Raw genomic sequence first — 17447 nt, forward strand, 5'->3', positions numbered from 1 at the left:
ACATACTGTATTTTACAGCAACTTCACTTCTTGGAAGAAATATAAAATATTTCAGCCATGAAGGTCATGTATTCAGTTTCCTGCATTATAGGTGCATAACATTATTTGAAATATGAAAGTCTTTTCCATGAGTATCAGAAACAGAATTTCACTTAACGGGTCAGATGTTCTATTTATTCCATGGAGATTCTATTTCCGTTTTTTTTTTAAATTAAACCCCTTTGCCTATAAATCTTTTTTACCTCTTCTTTGAAATAGATGAAAGAAGGAACTGCAGAGTTACTAGAGTTCAAATCTAGAACTTTATTAGGCTATATACTATAAGATCTTTGCTGAGGATTTGCTTCCATTTGACAGCATGTTGTTAAATTTTGAGGGCTTTGTCAGTGTACCTTAAGCATATGCTGTCAATTAAGCTTTTTCCTGGCATATGTTGCATCTTTCTTTTCAGTTGCAATAAAACCAAAACCAGTCTCAACCATACTTTCTTCCCCTTTGTGTTAAATTTTTTCTGTGAGAACAGATGTGAGGTAAGGGTCAAAATGCTAGGATAATTCCTGTATCTCCTTTTGCTTTATTATGGTGCAGTATTTATAGGAAAAGTGGTAGCTTAATAAGAGAGCAGATTTGTTTTTAAATATTCAGTACATCTGAGGTTTTTTGAACTTGGCATATTGGACTTAGTAATTTAAATGAAGGCTGAGACACAGCTATGACATTCCCTAATTCTTAAACAACAGAAATGGCACCAGAGGCATTTTTAAAATTCCAAAAATATCTAACTAGTTTTTTTACTTTAGAGGGGAAAGGTCAGGTGAAATCAGTGGCTGAAAATTTCTGAGGTAATTAAACACACACACGAGGTAAAATCAAAACATGCACAGACTTCAGTTCTTAAGCTATTCACAGATCCAGAGGAGTTAGCCATGTTAGTCTGTAATAGCTGGCACACATCAGTGAGCCAGGTTAGCCACTGCCCCAACTCCTTCTTGCCTATCAGTGCTCCCTGGCCCCTTCCCGAGCTGGGACTCCAGAGGACTTGGGTGGTTGTTGTTAGTCAGACATTCTTGACTTTGCTCTTCTTCCCTTGAGCGAGTGCAATGTGCTCCCAATTTTCCATGAAGCGCCCCCCCCCCGTGCATGATTCGCCATCGTGAGTATCCACTCTCCCACCTCGCGCACAAAGTCCCTGCAGCAGGAGGCTGCCAGGGAGAGCCTTTGGCCGCTGCTCACTTACCCGAGTTCATGAGTGGCACAGCCAGAGGTTATGTAAGATGCGTAGGCAGCTGACTGGGCATGGGGAGGGAGGCCTTGCACTGCACTTCCGCCTCTGTCTAGCTACCAAGTGTCCCTGCCAGCAGTGGCCTGGCCACGGTAGCGTGCCTCAGGCGGGCACCGACAGAGAGGGAGTTACATCCGTGTAAGTGCCATTTACACACTTGCAAGCCTTAGTTCTTTACCTATGCAGTTTTCATACCTTCCCTTAGGTTTGCACAGTGAGTCTTTTATTTCCAACTATTTTTCCAGTTAAAATGCAGCTTTAATTTCCATTTTAAGACTTTTCAGAAACTGATGGTGGGAGGCCTTTTGTTGGTTTCTCAAAAATATGTAGCAGTGCATTTTTAAATGACAGCCAGAGGTATGCGGATGTCCCCTCTGTTGCCTTGGGAATTGATTGCTCGATGCTGGGATGTCTGGTTTCATGGACCAATGGACCAATGGACTGGCCCCAAAGTTGTTGCACCCATTTAAAACACCCATCCCATGACCCACCAGTTTGCAAATGCCAAACCAGGCTGGTCTGTGTCAAATTTTGGTTCATTTTTTGGTCCATGCCTACCTCTAGTATACGGTATTGAAGCCAGCAACAAGATCCAGGAAGAACAACAAAGAAGCATGATCTTTGTATATATTGAGGTGGCGCTCATCAACTGAAACCACCTGAGCAGTCTCCATCCTATAGCCTGGCCTGAATGTGGACTGAAAAGGGCCCAACGCACCTAAGTTATCCAAAAAGACCTGGAGTTGGTCAGCTACTGCTCTCTCAAACATTTACTCTAGGAAAGGCAGATTAGAGACTGGTGATAATTGTCCATATCATTTTTGCTTAGGGATGATTTTTTAAGTAGCAGGCATTTGTTTGAGAGAAGCCAAGAGAAGGTGCCCTGAGTTAGTGACTGATTTATGATGAACTTCAAGGGTCATTTTTATGGTCCTTACATGATTTTAACAGCTAGGGTCGGCAAAGATCCAGCACACAAGTAGAGGCCTTCACAGAAGTCAGGATCCTGTTAAAAATATTAAGTTGAAAGTGTGGCCTCTCTCTTGTGTGAGACCTGTTGCTATTTGACAGAGGCCCAGGGCTTCCAGGGAAACTATAAATTGCTGGGCTGGCCCAGACATAGATGTTGAAATCCCCCAGAATAATCAATCTAGGTATCTCCAACACCACATCTGAGAGTACCTCTGCCTACTCAGGGGTTCTTGCTGTGGATCTGGGTGGTCAGTAAACAAGCAGAATATTTAATCTGTCTTTAGTTCCCAGTGAAACAAGTTTGAACTGGAAGTCTGCAGAAGTTGAGGGACTCATGAAGAATAATAGCAACCCCTCCTCCCCAGCCACATTTGTGAGGTTAGTGTGGGGCCATATTGCTAGGAGGAGTTAGTTGGGACAGACAGACCATATCATTTTCCTCCAACTATGTCTCTGTGGTGCAAGTCATATGTCTCTGTTGTGCAGGTCACATTTCTTCTTCCTGCAACATCCCAGTAAAGAACTTTGTTAGTTAAAGATCTGGTATTGCATAATGTTAGTGTAGTAGTGGGGGAGGTAGTGTGACCCCTGCATTGTTGACTCTTTGCCTGATCTTTGCCTGAGTATCTTTGCCTGATAGTGGTCACCTTTGATAGATCCCATCCTCATATCTACCAGTTCCCATCTGCACTGGAATAGAGTATTTATCATTTATCCTATGCCAGGTACAGAAACTCAAAAATGCATCCCTAAAACCACATCACATATTCAACATGCTAGTGGCCATAATGAGCATCTATGATGCTCCTTCATTCTTATACAGCAGAAATGGCACCAGAAGTGTTTTTAAAATTCAGAAGTTACTAACCAGTTTATTTATTTTAGAAAGGAAAGGTCAGGGGTTGAAAATTTATGAGATAATTCAACAAATATAAATTCAACAAACTGAGGTAAAATCAGAACCTACACAGTCTTCAGTTTTTATGCTTTCCAAAGATACTTAAAGACTTGTGTTTTGAGACTTCTGTTCCCTCTGTTCCCCAAATACTCGGTATATTTTTGTTCAGTATTCTTTGTCACTTATGGAGTTAGGAATGCTGGTACCCACTTAGGAATGCTGGTACCCATAAATATAAATCAACAAACTGAGGTAAAATCAGAACCCACACAGTCTTCAGTTTTTATGCTTTCCACAGATACTTAAATACTTATGTTTTGAGACTTCTGTTCCCTTGTTTTCCCCGAAACACTCGGTATATTTTTGTTCAGTATTCTTTGTCACTTATGGAGTTAGGGATGCTGGTACCCACTTTCTAGTACCCCAGTCCCCTTCTTTTCACACACCAGAGCTTTCCTTCAACCATTAACTGAATATGAAGTTCTCCATAGGCAGTTTCCAACCGCACCTGACCAGGGATCTCTTCCTGTTTGACTGGGTAGGGAAAATCTCCTCTCCTTAAAAGATCTATCCCCTTTTCTTTGGCCTGTTTGGAAGTCTGCACCTAATTCCCAAACCTTCTTGCTGACTTTCCCCAGTTCTCCTGTTGGTGTTAAAACTGCTCTCGCTCTCTTTCTGTTAGGACTCCGTCTCCCAGCTCCTCACACTAGATTTCACTCTCTGCTAGCATTGAAAAAAGACCCTCCTCTTTTCAACTCCTGCTATCCAATCAGATGCCTTGGAATAGTCTGTCACTCCAAGCTCTCTGATTCTGTGAGGGATTAACCCTTAATAGTCAAGCAGTTTTGTGTATACGGCACTTTCAGGATTTTTAATACGTGCAATCTGTCACAGCACACTTTCCAGTACCTGTTTAAAGTGACTCACAGTCACAACTAAAATAATACCAACAAGTAAAAAACTCCATGTCAATACATTTAAACCTTAATAGCTGTAATACAATATAAAATACTACCTACCTACCTACATTCCTATCTATGAAGGACTGAATAAGCATCATACCATATTTTAATCTGCAGCATTAACATTCACATGATCATAAATATGTGACTTGCATTTCATACTTCTGACAGGATCAGTTTCCAGAGCAGGGTGTTCTGCTTCCAAAAGGATACTGATCGTAATAAGAGTCCTGGAGCTGTGGAAGAAGAATATAGAATGTTCTTTTATTTCCAGCACCTTTCATAAAGAAGTGGATGTATTTTTTTCTTTTCCAGTGATTGTCCCGACACACAAACTGTATGATAGATGGCATATATGTTATGCTGTCACAAAGTATCTGCTATTGGAATGATGGGTGGATCCCCCCCATTTCCTTCCTTATAAAGGATCCCCCCTGCACTCTTATCTTATTTCAACCTAATTAGGAAAAGAGTTAAAAGAGTGGCATCTTAAAGATATTCAGTTTTTTCTTGGAGCATTTGTAAAATTACTGTAATTCCAGAATTTGATAATTTGGTATGGTTTTCAGTTCACTTGCATCTTCCTCATTCTGTTCTGTTGCCATACCTATATTTTCATCAATTCAATGTTATTTTTCTATCCTATGGACTTCCTCTCACTGGTCAAACTTCACACAAAATGGTAGATGTTTAAGTGCATGTCAAGGTTGCCTATTTTCATGGCACACATGCATAATGGTAATGGGGGAATATGCAAATGAACAAAGCAAACTGAAAACTGAGACAATGCTGTGTACAAAATCTGAAAAAAGATCCGTGGAGGATTTTGGAAACAAGACTGGGTAATTCAGAATTCTGAAATCGGGGGAGAAATTCAGATGAGGAGAATTTCAGAAACATCCCAACCTGTTAGTGGAATGTATTTGGTCAATGTCCCCTGTGAAAGCAGTACAGTGTTATTCACTATTTCAGTCATATCTCACTCGGTGCACTGTTTTATCACAGCACAAAATCCTTTTCAAGCTAAAAGTGTGCCCATGAAATCTGGGAAAGCTGTCCATAGTTCCCCAGCTGTGATTTTGTCTTTTTTCAGCCAATGAATACATGAAAAAGTGGCTTGGTAAAATGAGTAGCAATATGAACAACATGAACAGCTGTATATCATAAAGTCTTCACAGTAATGAAGTCCACAGTTATTCAGTGTGACACCGTACTTTGTCATTCATAATGTTTACAAATAGCATTGGGAAGATCTGATGATATTGTAAGAAAACTGACATGTGAAAACATTTGACAATCATTTCATGATATCTAGTTTTGTATTGGTCTTCCTTGAGAGAGATACAGTCATTGTTATTTCTTGAGTTCTTATGCATGTCTCACAGTGCCTTCTTTACATATCTGAATAACTTATGAAATCTGCCCTGTGATTATTGTGCCATGAAAAAACCTATAAAGTCAGTGAGATACTGTTACACTCAAATTTGTTCGTAGTATGGAAATGAATACTAAAGATCTTCTTGATAAATATATATATTAAGTACAGCTGATCTAGCAGTCTTTGCAACATATAGTGTTTCTTCAATGTCCTGTTACCATTTTATTTTGTTTCATTTTGGTTTTAATTTTCTTTGTTCTTTTATTTAGTTACTCTGGCTTGGATCCTGCCTCAGATTTCTGTAGGTGCAGGGGGGACAGGGGGGCCATTTTCACTAATGTCTTATTTTTTCCCAAGCTGTTATTGGGGGGTCAGAAACAGGATTTAGGCAGTATTTTGGGTTGCTGTGGGAGGGTGGAATTGGAGAAATTTGTTCCCTTTCTTGTGCCTGTGGAAAATGTAGATGGGATCCAAACCTATATGCATGTTTATTGTATTTGTAGTATTTTTTCAATTCTATAAGTTTCCAGCTATAACATTTTATAATAATTTAAGCCATTACACTGAAAGTTGTTAAATTTTCCTGAATTCCTGGACAAAAATTAAGTTTATTCACGTTTAATGAACACACCATGTGTTGAACTACATATGCACCATTAATTAGATTGCTCTTTCAAGGTTGCTGAGTATTGAATTTTGATTTCATTAATACTTAGCAAATCACAAAACCTGGCCATTCAATTGCCGTAGTTTTTTAAAGAATTTATTTCACTTCATTTATGCCCCATCTTTCTCCATAAAGAGATCAAAAAACCAGTTTACATCATTCTCCTTTTCTCCATTTTATCCTAACAACATTCCAGTGAGGTGGGTTGTTGTTGTTGTTGTTGTTGTTGTTAATTCAATTTATAGCCCACCCTCCCAGCGAGCAGGCTCAGGGCGGGTTACAGCAGTAAATAAAATTATAGTAAATAAACAATAAAATCACAAACTCATTTTTCACAGCATAATTACCAGTAACCTAGACGAGCCCCCTTCTCCTTTCCCTGCACATCATCCACATAAAAAGAGGATGGAGGTGTGAGTTTATAACTCAACTCTAGTTCATCATATGTGTGTGTGTGTGGGGGGGGCAGACGATCATATAGCCCCTGCACTGAGAGGAGACCAGTAGGGAGGCTGATTAGATGGATCTTTTGCTAGGCTCAACCATATGCCTGGTGGAACATCTCTGTCTTACAGGTTCACCAAAAAGATACAAGACCTTGGCAGGCCCGAGTGTCTTCTGACAGAGAGTTCTTCCAGGTGGGGGCCAGGACAGAAAAAGCCCTGGCCCTAGTCAAGGCCAGTTGAGCCTCCCTGGGAGCAGGGACCACCAATAGGTGTTTATCTGCAGATCTAAGTGTTCTCTGGGGTACCTACGGAGAGAGGCAGTCCCTCAGGTATGTTGTTCCCAATCCATTTAGGGCTTTATAGGTAAAGACCAAAACCTTGAACCTGATCCGGAACTCCACGGGGAGCCAGTGTAGCTGCTGCAGAGTTGGAGTCACATGCGCCGTGAATCAGATTCCTGTCAGGACCCATGCGGCAACATTCCGGACCCACAGCAATTTCCAAATCAGGCCCAGGGGAAGTCCTGCATAGAGCGAGGTACAGTAATCTAATCTGGAGGTGATCATCTGGCTGCACTGGATGAATACAAATCCCCTGGGCTGGATGGAGTACACCCAAGAGTGCTGAAATAACTTTCTAGAGAACTTGCAGAACCCCTGTCCATCATCTTCAAGGCCTCCTGGAGGACTGGGGATGTACCACAAGATTGGAGAAGAGTGAATGTTATCTCAATCTTTAAGAAAGGGAAGAAGGGTGACATGGGAAACTACAGGCTGGTCAGTCTGACTTCTGTTGCTGGGAAGATATTAGAACAGATTTTAAAGGGATCAATCTGTAAGAACCTGAAGGACTGCTCAGTGATCCGGGGAAGTCAGCATGGTTTTGTCCCTAACAGATCTTACAAGACCAAACTGGTTTCCTTCTTTGATTGAGTGACCAGCTTACTGGATCGGGGGAACTCTGTTGATGTGATTTATCTGGATTTCAGTAAAGCTTTTGATAAGGTCCACCATGACATTCTGATGGGCAAACTGGAAGACTGCGGACTGGACTATAGGACAATTCGGTGGATAGGGAACTGGTTAGAGGACTGCACCCAAAGAGTGGTGGTCAATGGCGTTTCATCAGATTGGAGGGAGGTGTCCAGTAGGGTGCTGCAGGGCTCAGTTTTGGGCCTGGTACTTTTCAATATTTTTATCAATGATCTGGATGAAGGAGTGGAAGGGCTGCTCATTAAATTTGCTGATGATGCCAAATTGGGAGGAGTAGCAAACACCCAAGAAGATAGAATTAAAATTCAACAAGACCTGAATACTCTGGAGAAGTGGGCAGCTGTGAATAGGATGCAATTCAACAAAGACAAGTGCACAGAATTACATCTGGGCCACAAAAATGGAACGCACAAATACTGGATGGGGGATACACTTCTGGGCAGTAGTATATGTGAATGAGATCTTGGGGTAAGAGTGGATTGTAAACTAAATATAAGCAGTCAGTGTGATGCGGTGTTAAAAAAAGCCAATTCAATCTTGGGTTGTATCAAAGGGGCCATAGCGTCGAAATCACAGGAGGTCATGGCCCCTCTCTATACTGCCTTGGTCAGGCCGCACCTGGAGTATTGTGTGCCGTTCTGGAGGCCTCACTTCAAAAAGGATGTGGACAAAATCGAGAGGGTGCAGAGGAGAGCGACGAGGATGATCAGGGGTCTGGAGACTGAGCCCTACAAGGAAAGGCTGAGGGCCTTGGGAATGTTTAATTTGGAGAAGAGGAGATTGAGGGGAGACATGATTGCTCTCTTTAAATATTTGAAAGGCTGTCATTTGGAGGAGGGCAAGGAGCTGTTCCAGTTGGCAGCAGAGGGTAGGACCCGAAGCAAAGGGGTTAAATTACATGCACAAAGGTACCGGCTGGATATTAGGAAAAACTTTTTCACAGTCAGAGTAGTTCAAAAGTGGAATCAGCTGCCTAGGGAGGTGGTGAGCTCCCCCTCACTGGCAGTTTTCAAGAAGAGGCTGGATGAGTATTTGTCAGAGATGCTTTAGGCTGATGCTGCACTGGGCAGGGGGCTGGACTAGATGGTCTGTATGGCCCCTTCCAACTCTATGCCTGCTGAAGATGGAAAAAGGCAGACTGGGCAACTGCTGTGACTTGGACCTCCATCGATAAAGAGGAGTCCAGTGTCACACCAAGGCTCCTGATCAATGGAATGGGCACAAGTGACGCCCCGTCAAAGGCTAGGACCTGGTTCCCCACATCTGCCATCCCACAACCCAAGTACAGGACCTCCATCTTCGTGGAGTTCAACTTCAGTCTGCTCTTCTTCATTCATCCAAACATGGCCTCTAGAGCTCTAATTAGGGCATTGGGAGCAGAGCCAGGCCGTCCGTCTATCAACAGATACAACTGGGTGTCATCTGCATACTGATGGGAGCCCAGTCTGAAACTCCATACCATCTGAGAGTGGTTAGGCTGAGAGTATGTGACTAGCCCAAGGTCACCCAGTTAGCTTCCATGGCAGAGCAGGAATTAGAATCTGGGTCACTCAGACTCTAGTCTGACACTCTAACCACTACACCATGCTGAATCTCCATATTTTACCTGATGTACAGTCAACAAGCTTGATTTATATGCCCAAAGATGACTGGTTGATTTGAGAACATTATCATTTATTTAGTTGCAAGCCTTAAATCAGTGAAATTAATAGATTACTGGAAACAAAATCTTCAAACTGCATAATCAATTTTTAATTTTTTAATCCATCCTACAAGGAACATATGACTATTTCCACCCATTATATCCTCACAACTACCTTGTGAGGTAGGGTAGGCTGAGAAAGTGTAACTGGTCCAAGGTCACCTGGTGACCTTCATGGCACAATAAAGATTTGAAACTGGGTCTCCTTGGCTGTAGATACTTTAACCACTGTATCAGACTTGTTTAATATAAGGTTTATGATTAGTATGCATTTATGCTAATAAAAAGTTTATGATGATGATGATTAGTATGCAATAAATGCTATTGTCTTTTTTTTCAAAATTAGCCTTGTATTTGTATGTTATCAGCAGGCAAAGCACTACATGTAAACCAAATTCTAACTTTTCAAAAATTAATATGTATAAGTTTTCAAAATCTGTGATGATGGCTGTAGTTCCAGCATTGTCAGATTTATTCAGTTATACTTCATTGAATATTTTCACTGACCCATATAAAATTTTTATTACATTGAATGTAATATTTATGTTAAAATGTACAATGAAAATTTAAAAGCACTGCATTTCCAGTAATTTATGTATCCATGGCAATTCTAACTGCCTGGCATGTATCAAGGATAGAGTTTAGTAAGTGACCAATACACAAGTATCACTATTCAATAGCCACCCATCACCTGAGATGCAAATATGGAAAATGCCTCTTCTGCCAAACTCTGGTTGACTTTATGATATTTTTAATCAGCATGGAAAACATTACTGAAGTTCATATTTGTATTCCAAAGTGAGTGCTTTCCCACCTTAATAGCTTGGTTGTGCTGAGAGACCGGGAAGCAGTTTGTAGCTGGTTCCACATCAAGATCTAAACAGAGTATTGCCACATGGAGAACAGGTGGATGGAACCTGATCTACCAAAAGGAAGAGACCTTTGAAGCAGCTGAAAATAATTTAAGAATTAGTTCATTTCCTGGCTGTGGTAGCAGTAGTCTTTCCTCAGCCAGCAATGAGGTAACAAATTTTGGTGTTTGGGACTTTGTCTTCCGCATCAGCCATGACAAAACCTCTGTCTAGTCCACCAGTTTGATTTGATTTACTCACTCTGCTCACATTCAGAGATCCAATCTCTCAAATACCTGCGCTTTTCCAGCTTCAGAAATTACAAACATAAGAAAAACTAATTTTTGTGAAGAAGAAAAAATATTTTCATGCCTCATTATAGGGAATTGCATGATATGCAGACAAGAAGTAAATTAGGAAGTTCAGTTTCTCTCAGCATCAGTAGGACTTGCCTTCTTCTGGCAAGTCCGGGGGCTGGGCCCCAGACTCCAGACAACATGAAGGCAAGAAGCCTGATGTAAGCTGCTTAGGGTCCCCAATGTGCAGAAAGGCAGTATATAAATGAAGTAAATTATTAAATATAGATGAAGATGGGGGACAAATAAAAGGTAAGTTGTTTAATGTGTTGAAGGAGATGAGGGCATAGGGTAAGGTAAATATATAGAGACTGCCGGGGGAGGGAAAGAGGAAATAGTGTGCGGAAAGGGATACAGAGAAAGTGAAGTACCCCCACTCAGAAGTCTTTGTAGGTTCCCCACCATGCAACTGGGCCTGCCTCAGCTGGCACCACACAACTGGGTGAGGCTGCCTGGAGTGGAAGGGGAAAATGTGGAAACGGGGATAACAAAGGTGGATAGGAAGAAGAGAAGGAAGCAGGAAACAGGGAGAGGCTATGGAGGTCACGGAAGGGGGAAAGGACATGGTGTATGAGGGTAAAGTTGCCAGGTATCTGTCCCCTCCCAGCAGGAGATAGGGACTCGACACTTGCCTCGGTTCTCGTGGGAGACTTCTTGTCACGTGCAAATAGTGTGCTCACTCCCAGGCTTGTACAATGATGTCACTTCCGGGAAGTGACAGCATCATGCCAGCTACTGGCTTGAACCCACACTTTGCACAGGGTAAATTTGGCCCATTTGGAGCCAAAATTGGCCCCAGTGAAGCACAGGAGCACACCCACAGCTAGTGCGACAACATCACTTCAGCAAGTGATGTTGTCATGCCCTGCTGGGAGTGCTCACAGTGCATGCTTTTCCAGGTTGCCTGCTGGTGGTGGGCAATTGGTGGGAGGGGGTTTCAACCTCCCGCTGATTGCAAGCAGTTGGTGGGCATGGAGGCAAACCCTTGGGAGATTGTCCACCACTGGCGGGCAACTGGGAAGCCTGCATGAAGGGAATATGAGATGTCCCCTGCAAGTCTTTGCGTTTCCCCTCTTGTATGTTGCTGATAGCTTGTTGTGGTGTAAGTGTGCTGTTGTGAGTATCCAGGATGCAATCTGTATCTATCTGAAATAAATACAAGACTCCCATAGATTCTAACGCATCATGATGTATGTGCCTTCCCTTTACAGTTTGCTAATCCAAATGATATGAAAGCTGGTTTTGCTGAACTGTTGTTCTCTACAGAACTTTTAACAGAACACTTCTCTTTTAAATGCTGTTAACAGCATTTCATGCAGTGAACAGAAGAAACTAATACTGCTTGATTCACCAACCCAAGCCATCTGAAAAATTAATATCTTGACTACCTTAAAAACCCTGAACACTCTGAAACCACAGGAATTCAAAAGCATAAACGCTCACTGAATTTATATGTAATCTAGCATTTTTCTTACATTATTGCAAACAATTTTACCATAGATATTTATCTACTCTGCTTTTTAAATATTTCAGCTGTGGGGACTGCGGTACTTTCAAATGAGTACTTTCAAGTTGCAGCGTAAAAAAATGCTCAGATATATACTAGCTTATTTTCTTTGGTAGAACTTTGTGTTTCCCTTCATTGCCTTTTTCATAAGTGATGTTTTGGAATTGTTGAACAGTTCCATCAGTTTGATGAATCAGATATTTCTTAGGAACTTGTAAGAGAACCACAGTTATCCAGCAGCGGGTAGAAATGACTGGTGATTCCCAGGTCAGGGCAGAGAATAAGACACTACACAGAGAGCAATGACAGAATTCTGTTTGGTAAAAGTGTGAGAATGTATATGATGGGGTTGTGTTACTGAAACTGAAGCTTAAACCAGATAATAGAGAACTGATCATGGTTAGGCATTCAATATTTATCAAGAGGGGTGCTTGTTCTCTGAATGCTTTCCTGGGGGTATGCTTTAGTGAATAAAATAGAATTTCCTTCTACTTAGGATTGTTCCCTCTCTGTTTAGGTCCAGGTTTGCTTTTTGGACGTACTTTTGGATCTGATCTCAGAAACCAAGTGACAGTTATAGCCTGGACTATTTTAAAAGTTTCATCTAGTACATTCCTTCTTGGAGAGTCTGGATCTGGCTTTTATCATCCATGGCCTGCTAATACGTTAGACTGGATTTTCTACAGTGCTCTTTATATGGCCTCCAAGATTTAATAAACTCAAATTCCAGTGGCTCATGTCTTACCAGGAAGGTGTTGCAAAGAGCTTTTCTCTTCACCTTTGTATCAGATGCCTTTTGCTGAAGTAAAAGGGAGGATGGGCAATTCCTCCCTACTCCTACTCATTGCACCTCCCCTCCTCCCCTGCCCCAGCCTATGTGGCTTAATCCATGTCAATCCAGGGATTCCAGGAATCAACATTCCTAGGATCAGAAGGAATTGCTGGCAGAAAGACAGCAAAGATCTGCATCCACTGGCATCTTTCACTAACAGTTCAGTGAATCCAAATCAATGTTAAACCATTTGTTTCTGAACTAAGCTTTAATTTATGATTTTTAATTGAGAGTTGGAATTCTTAGCTATTATTGTTATTATTTTAGTAATAATTGGATGTGTTTATGTTTTTGGGTATGGTAATGATGGAAACCCCTGGGGGGTTAACCATTTTTTTATTTACTTCATTTATACCCTTCCATTCTCTCTACTGGGGACCCAAAGGGGCTACATTGGTCTCTTTGCCTCCATTTTATCTTCACAAGAACCCTTTGAGGTAGGTTATGCTGAAAATGTGCAACTGGCCCAGAGTCATCTAACAAGCTCCCATGGCATATGCCCTCATGTGCCAACAATGTACATCTGCTCTGTACATTGGACAAACCAGCCAACCTCTGTGCAAAAGAATAAATGAACACAAATCTGATATTAAAAATGGCAACATCCAGAAACCAGTGGGAGAACACTTCAATCTACCAGGACATTCCATCAAGGACTTAAAGGTCACCATAGTTCAACTGAAACCTTTCAAAAATAAAATCCAACGGAAGCTGCTGAATTGGTATTCATATGTAAATTTGACTCAGTCAGACTTGGATTGAATAAAGACTATGAATGGTTATCTCATTATCAGAAGTAACTGATTTCATTAACTGATCCCATTATCAGAAGCTACTGATTGCATGTACTCTCCCCTCCCCTCCCCATCTATATATCTGATCAGTTTCTTCATACCCTCCATGCATCTGACGAAGAGAACTGTGGTTCTTGAAAGCTTATGCTACAGTACAGTTGGTTAGTCTTAAAGGTGCTACTGGACTCCTTCCCATGGCAGAGTGGGGAGTCAAATCTGGGTCTCAAAGATCCTAGTTTGATAACCACTACATCATGTTTAGAAATGCATATTGAATAACCGACCTCTATTATCACACATAACAGAGATGGGATCATTACTCTGCATTTTATTTTGGAGTTACTTTCTGTTGGAAGTTGGAGCATATATTCTCTTTAACCTTATTGCCTTTGTGCCATCAACCATCAATTTTGTTCCAGAAACATTGTGCGAAGCCATCTGGTCTCTAATTCATTTTTCTTGCTTTGTGATTGCAGTTGTTTCTTGTCACTGCTGTTGGTGGCTGCTGTGGTCTGGAAAATCAAACAAACCTGCTGGGCTTCTCGACGGAGAGAGGTATTGGTAATACTGGGGTTGCTAGGATGGGGAGGGCGATCTTCCAGAAGGAATTCAGAGCTGCAGATGAACAGACAACCTGACCTATTTGGGAAATGAAAGCAATTCCTTTAACAATGCATCCTCTTTTAATCCCCTTCTTTTGTATAATGTCAGAACAGGATGGCCTTTCTTAACCTGAGCAAATGTTCTTAGCTTACTACAAGTATAGGCCTATGAAATATTTCAGTTTGTCTATTGAATTCTTAGATTTTTGTTTTTTTTGTTACATGCCATACCTACTTTAAAAAGATATTCAATATAAAAATCAAACAAAATCAAATATTATTATACACAGTTTTTCAGACGTATACACCTGTCAGATCAACAATGATAATGCCAAACCATTCTAGTCTTTGCCATATTTTCTCTGACTTCTGGGCCATCATTTTGCTTTCTACGAAGGTCTGCTTACTTCCCTGAAATATTCCCAGTATTATCAGTTTCATTTATCCTTCTTCATTTGATTAGAATATGCATGTTTTTATTTTTCCATGTTTACTGTTTTCTGTATTTTTCTTAAACCGGCATGCGGTTTAGGAAATGTGATCGCTAAATCAATTCTCAGACTTATGTGAGTTACAGTTCTTCTGCTAGAATAAGTGGACAGCTTATTGTACTCATTATAGTTTGGTGACTTCTTATATTTTTCCTTCTGTGTGTCTTGGGACTGAGCAGAAAATCCATTCTTTTTACTTTCTTCTACTCAGGTCAAACACAAGGTTTTGGGGTTTTTTAAAGAAGGTCCCTAAGGAAAGAAATTACCTGTTCCTTCCAATTTGGTGCTCTCTTCAAATAGCTGTAGCTGGAGATTCCCACCCTCCCCCCTATTTTTCAAGTGTGACTGTGTGTGTCTTTTGAAAAACCAACTGAACAGTCTTAAACCCATCAAAGTTAGTGGGCAAATAATGGTGTAACTCTGCTTAGGATAACACTGCAAGGTCCCCCTGACTATAGTAGTCTATTGTAGCCTCCGTTGTCTGTCTCCCCCCCACCCCGCTTTTGCCCAGGGCAGTGTCGGAGACCCGCGTCATCTGGGCTCACTACCCGCTGATGATTCCTCCTCCTCCTCTGAGGAGCTGGAAGAGCCAGCGGGAGACCCACCCGCAGTCTCTGAGGAGCCATCCAGTCACCAGCAACCTGGTCCCTCAGCGCAACCCAGTCCCTCAGCGCAAGATAGCAAAGGAGAGGGGGCGCACAGAGAGGAGGAGCAATCGGTGCCTCGGAGAACCAAGCCTTGCAAGCCAGCGGCAAGGCGGAAGGCTCAAGCAAGAGAGGCGGTTTGGGAACAGCGGAAGAGTGCGTGCCTGCAAGTGCAGCAATGGGCGGAGCTGAATGCCAAGGACGAGATGGGGCAATAAAGTGAAGGAGAAACACCTGGCCCTCATCCTCTTATGCTGTCCTGAGCTTATAACGTCATTCACCACTCCTTGCGCCCAGCAGCTCAGCTCCTGAAAGCTTCACCTGTGCTTCACCCTGAGCTTGCTTGGATGGACCTCCTGTGTCCTGACCTCAGCTTTGTCCTTGACCACCCCTTGCTTGTCTCTGCATTGGACTGATGAGTTGGCTTTCAGACCTCGGCTTGGCTTTCCAACTCTCCTCTGCTTGCTCCCCTGACAAACGGATTTTCTGGCTCTCGACCCCAGTGTGCTTTGGACTCTCACTCTCTCCCTCCCACTCAGCCTGGTGCCCAAGCCGAAACACCAGCCCTGACCGTGACATGTTGCTCCCACTGCAACAACAGGCGGCATGGATGCAGCAACTGCTGCTGCGCTGGTAGCGCAAAACCAAGCACTGCAGCAGATGGTCAGCCAACTGAAGAATGCTGTGGCCCAACTTCAGCAACAGCTGCAGCAACAAGCTCCGGCAACGCTGCCCCTCCGCAAGCCATGCCCAAGTGCCCAGTAAGCCTGCCGGAAAAGTTTGCTGGTAATATGGAGGAATTTCCAGCCTTCCTAGCCCAGTGCCAGCTGTACATTAGCCTGCGCCCACAAGACTTTCCTGATGACCAGACCAAGGTGGGCTTCATTCTGAATTTAATGAAGGGCCAGGCTGCCAAGTGGTCCACCCCCCTGCTCCTTGAACTGTCACCACTGCTGCAGGACTATACCGGGTTTGGGGAGCGGCTCCAGCAAGCCTTTGCGAACCCCATCAAGGCAGAGAGTACCAACCGGTGTATCTGGCACCTCCTCCAGGGGCGGGGGTCAGTGGCCGCCTACGTGGCAGAGTTCCAGCTTCTGACCCAGGACCTCTCTTGGAATGAGGTGGCGCTGCAAGACCAGTTCGTGGAGGGGCTGTCCAACGAGGTCGCGGACAAGCTGGCCGGGACTGAATGCCCCAGCACCCTCCAAGGTCTAGTGGTGCTGTGTCAGCGCATCGACCAACACTTGGAAGCCCAGAAACAGGCACGCAGTGATGTCACCCGGCAGATGGGTCTGCGCCGACCAGCACCAGTAGACACCTACTCCCTCCCAGCCACCCCGAAAGGGGCAGAACCTGAGGAACCCATGCAACTGGGAGCCACATGACCCCGCCTCATGGCCACAGAGAAACCACAGTGACGTACCCAGGGGATTTGCCTGTACTGTGGTGGGGCTAGTCACTTTGCCAACACCTGCCCAGGAAGCACCGCCCAGAGGTAGCAGCAAAAGACAGGCCCCAGCTCATGGCAGCCCACGTAGACCGGGGCGAAATGTTTGCCCCAACAGGGCCCTGAATGATGGAGGAGGACACCTCCTCCTTCCCTTAGAGATTCAACTGCCGGATGGGAGGCACCTGGAAACAAACGCTATGGTCGACTCTGGCGCTTCCCGGAGTTTCATGGACCAGGAGTTTGCCTGCCAGCACTGCGTCCCCATGCGAGAGAAACGAATTACCTCCTTAGTGGAAACCATAGATGGGCGCCTGCTGAAATCCGGCCCGGTAACCCACGAGACTGAGCCTGTGGAGGGTCAGGGTCACCGGGACCATATCCAGTTCGATTTGGTCTGCATGCTGCACTTCTCTGTCATGCTGGGCCTGACCTGGCTCACGAGCAGCAACCCACTCATCGACTGGAAGCACCAGGTAGTCAGTTTCCTCCCTGAAGCTGGACCCCTCCCGGAAGTTGCTTGCCAGTTCCAACGCTAGCCCCCAGGGAACCTTGCTGCCATCCCGCTATGCCAAGTTCAGCTGCCACCCCACTGGCCATATGACTGCGCGATTAACCTGCTGC

At 43.4% G+C, this 17447-nt stretch overlaps 1 protein-coding gene across 1 annotated transcript in view; it reads left to right on the top strand.

Moving 5' to 3' along the window:
• The window catches only part of ATRNL1 (attractin like 1), a 981827-nt gene that overhangs the window by 498140 nt on the left and 466240 nt on the right, over window positions 1-17447 (top strand). The window contains exon 26 of the mRNA XM_054982776.1: window positions 14116-14194. Coding sequence (XP_054838751.1) covers window positions 14116-14194 — 79 coding nt within the window. The remainder of the gene's footprint in view (window positions 1-14115; window positions 14195-17447) is intronic.

The sequence above is a fragment of the Eublepharis macularius genome, chromosome 6, assembly GCF_028583425.1.
Source record: "Eublepharis macularius isolate TG4126 chromosome 6, MPM_Emac_v1.0, whole genome shotgun sequence".
In the NCBI taxonomy this organism is placed as follows: Eukaryota; Metazoa; Chordata; class Lepidosauria; order Squamata; family Eublepharidae; genus Eublepharis; species Eublepharis macularius.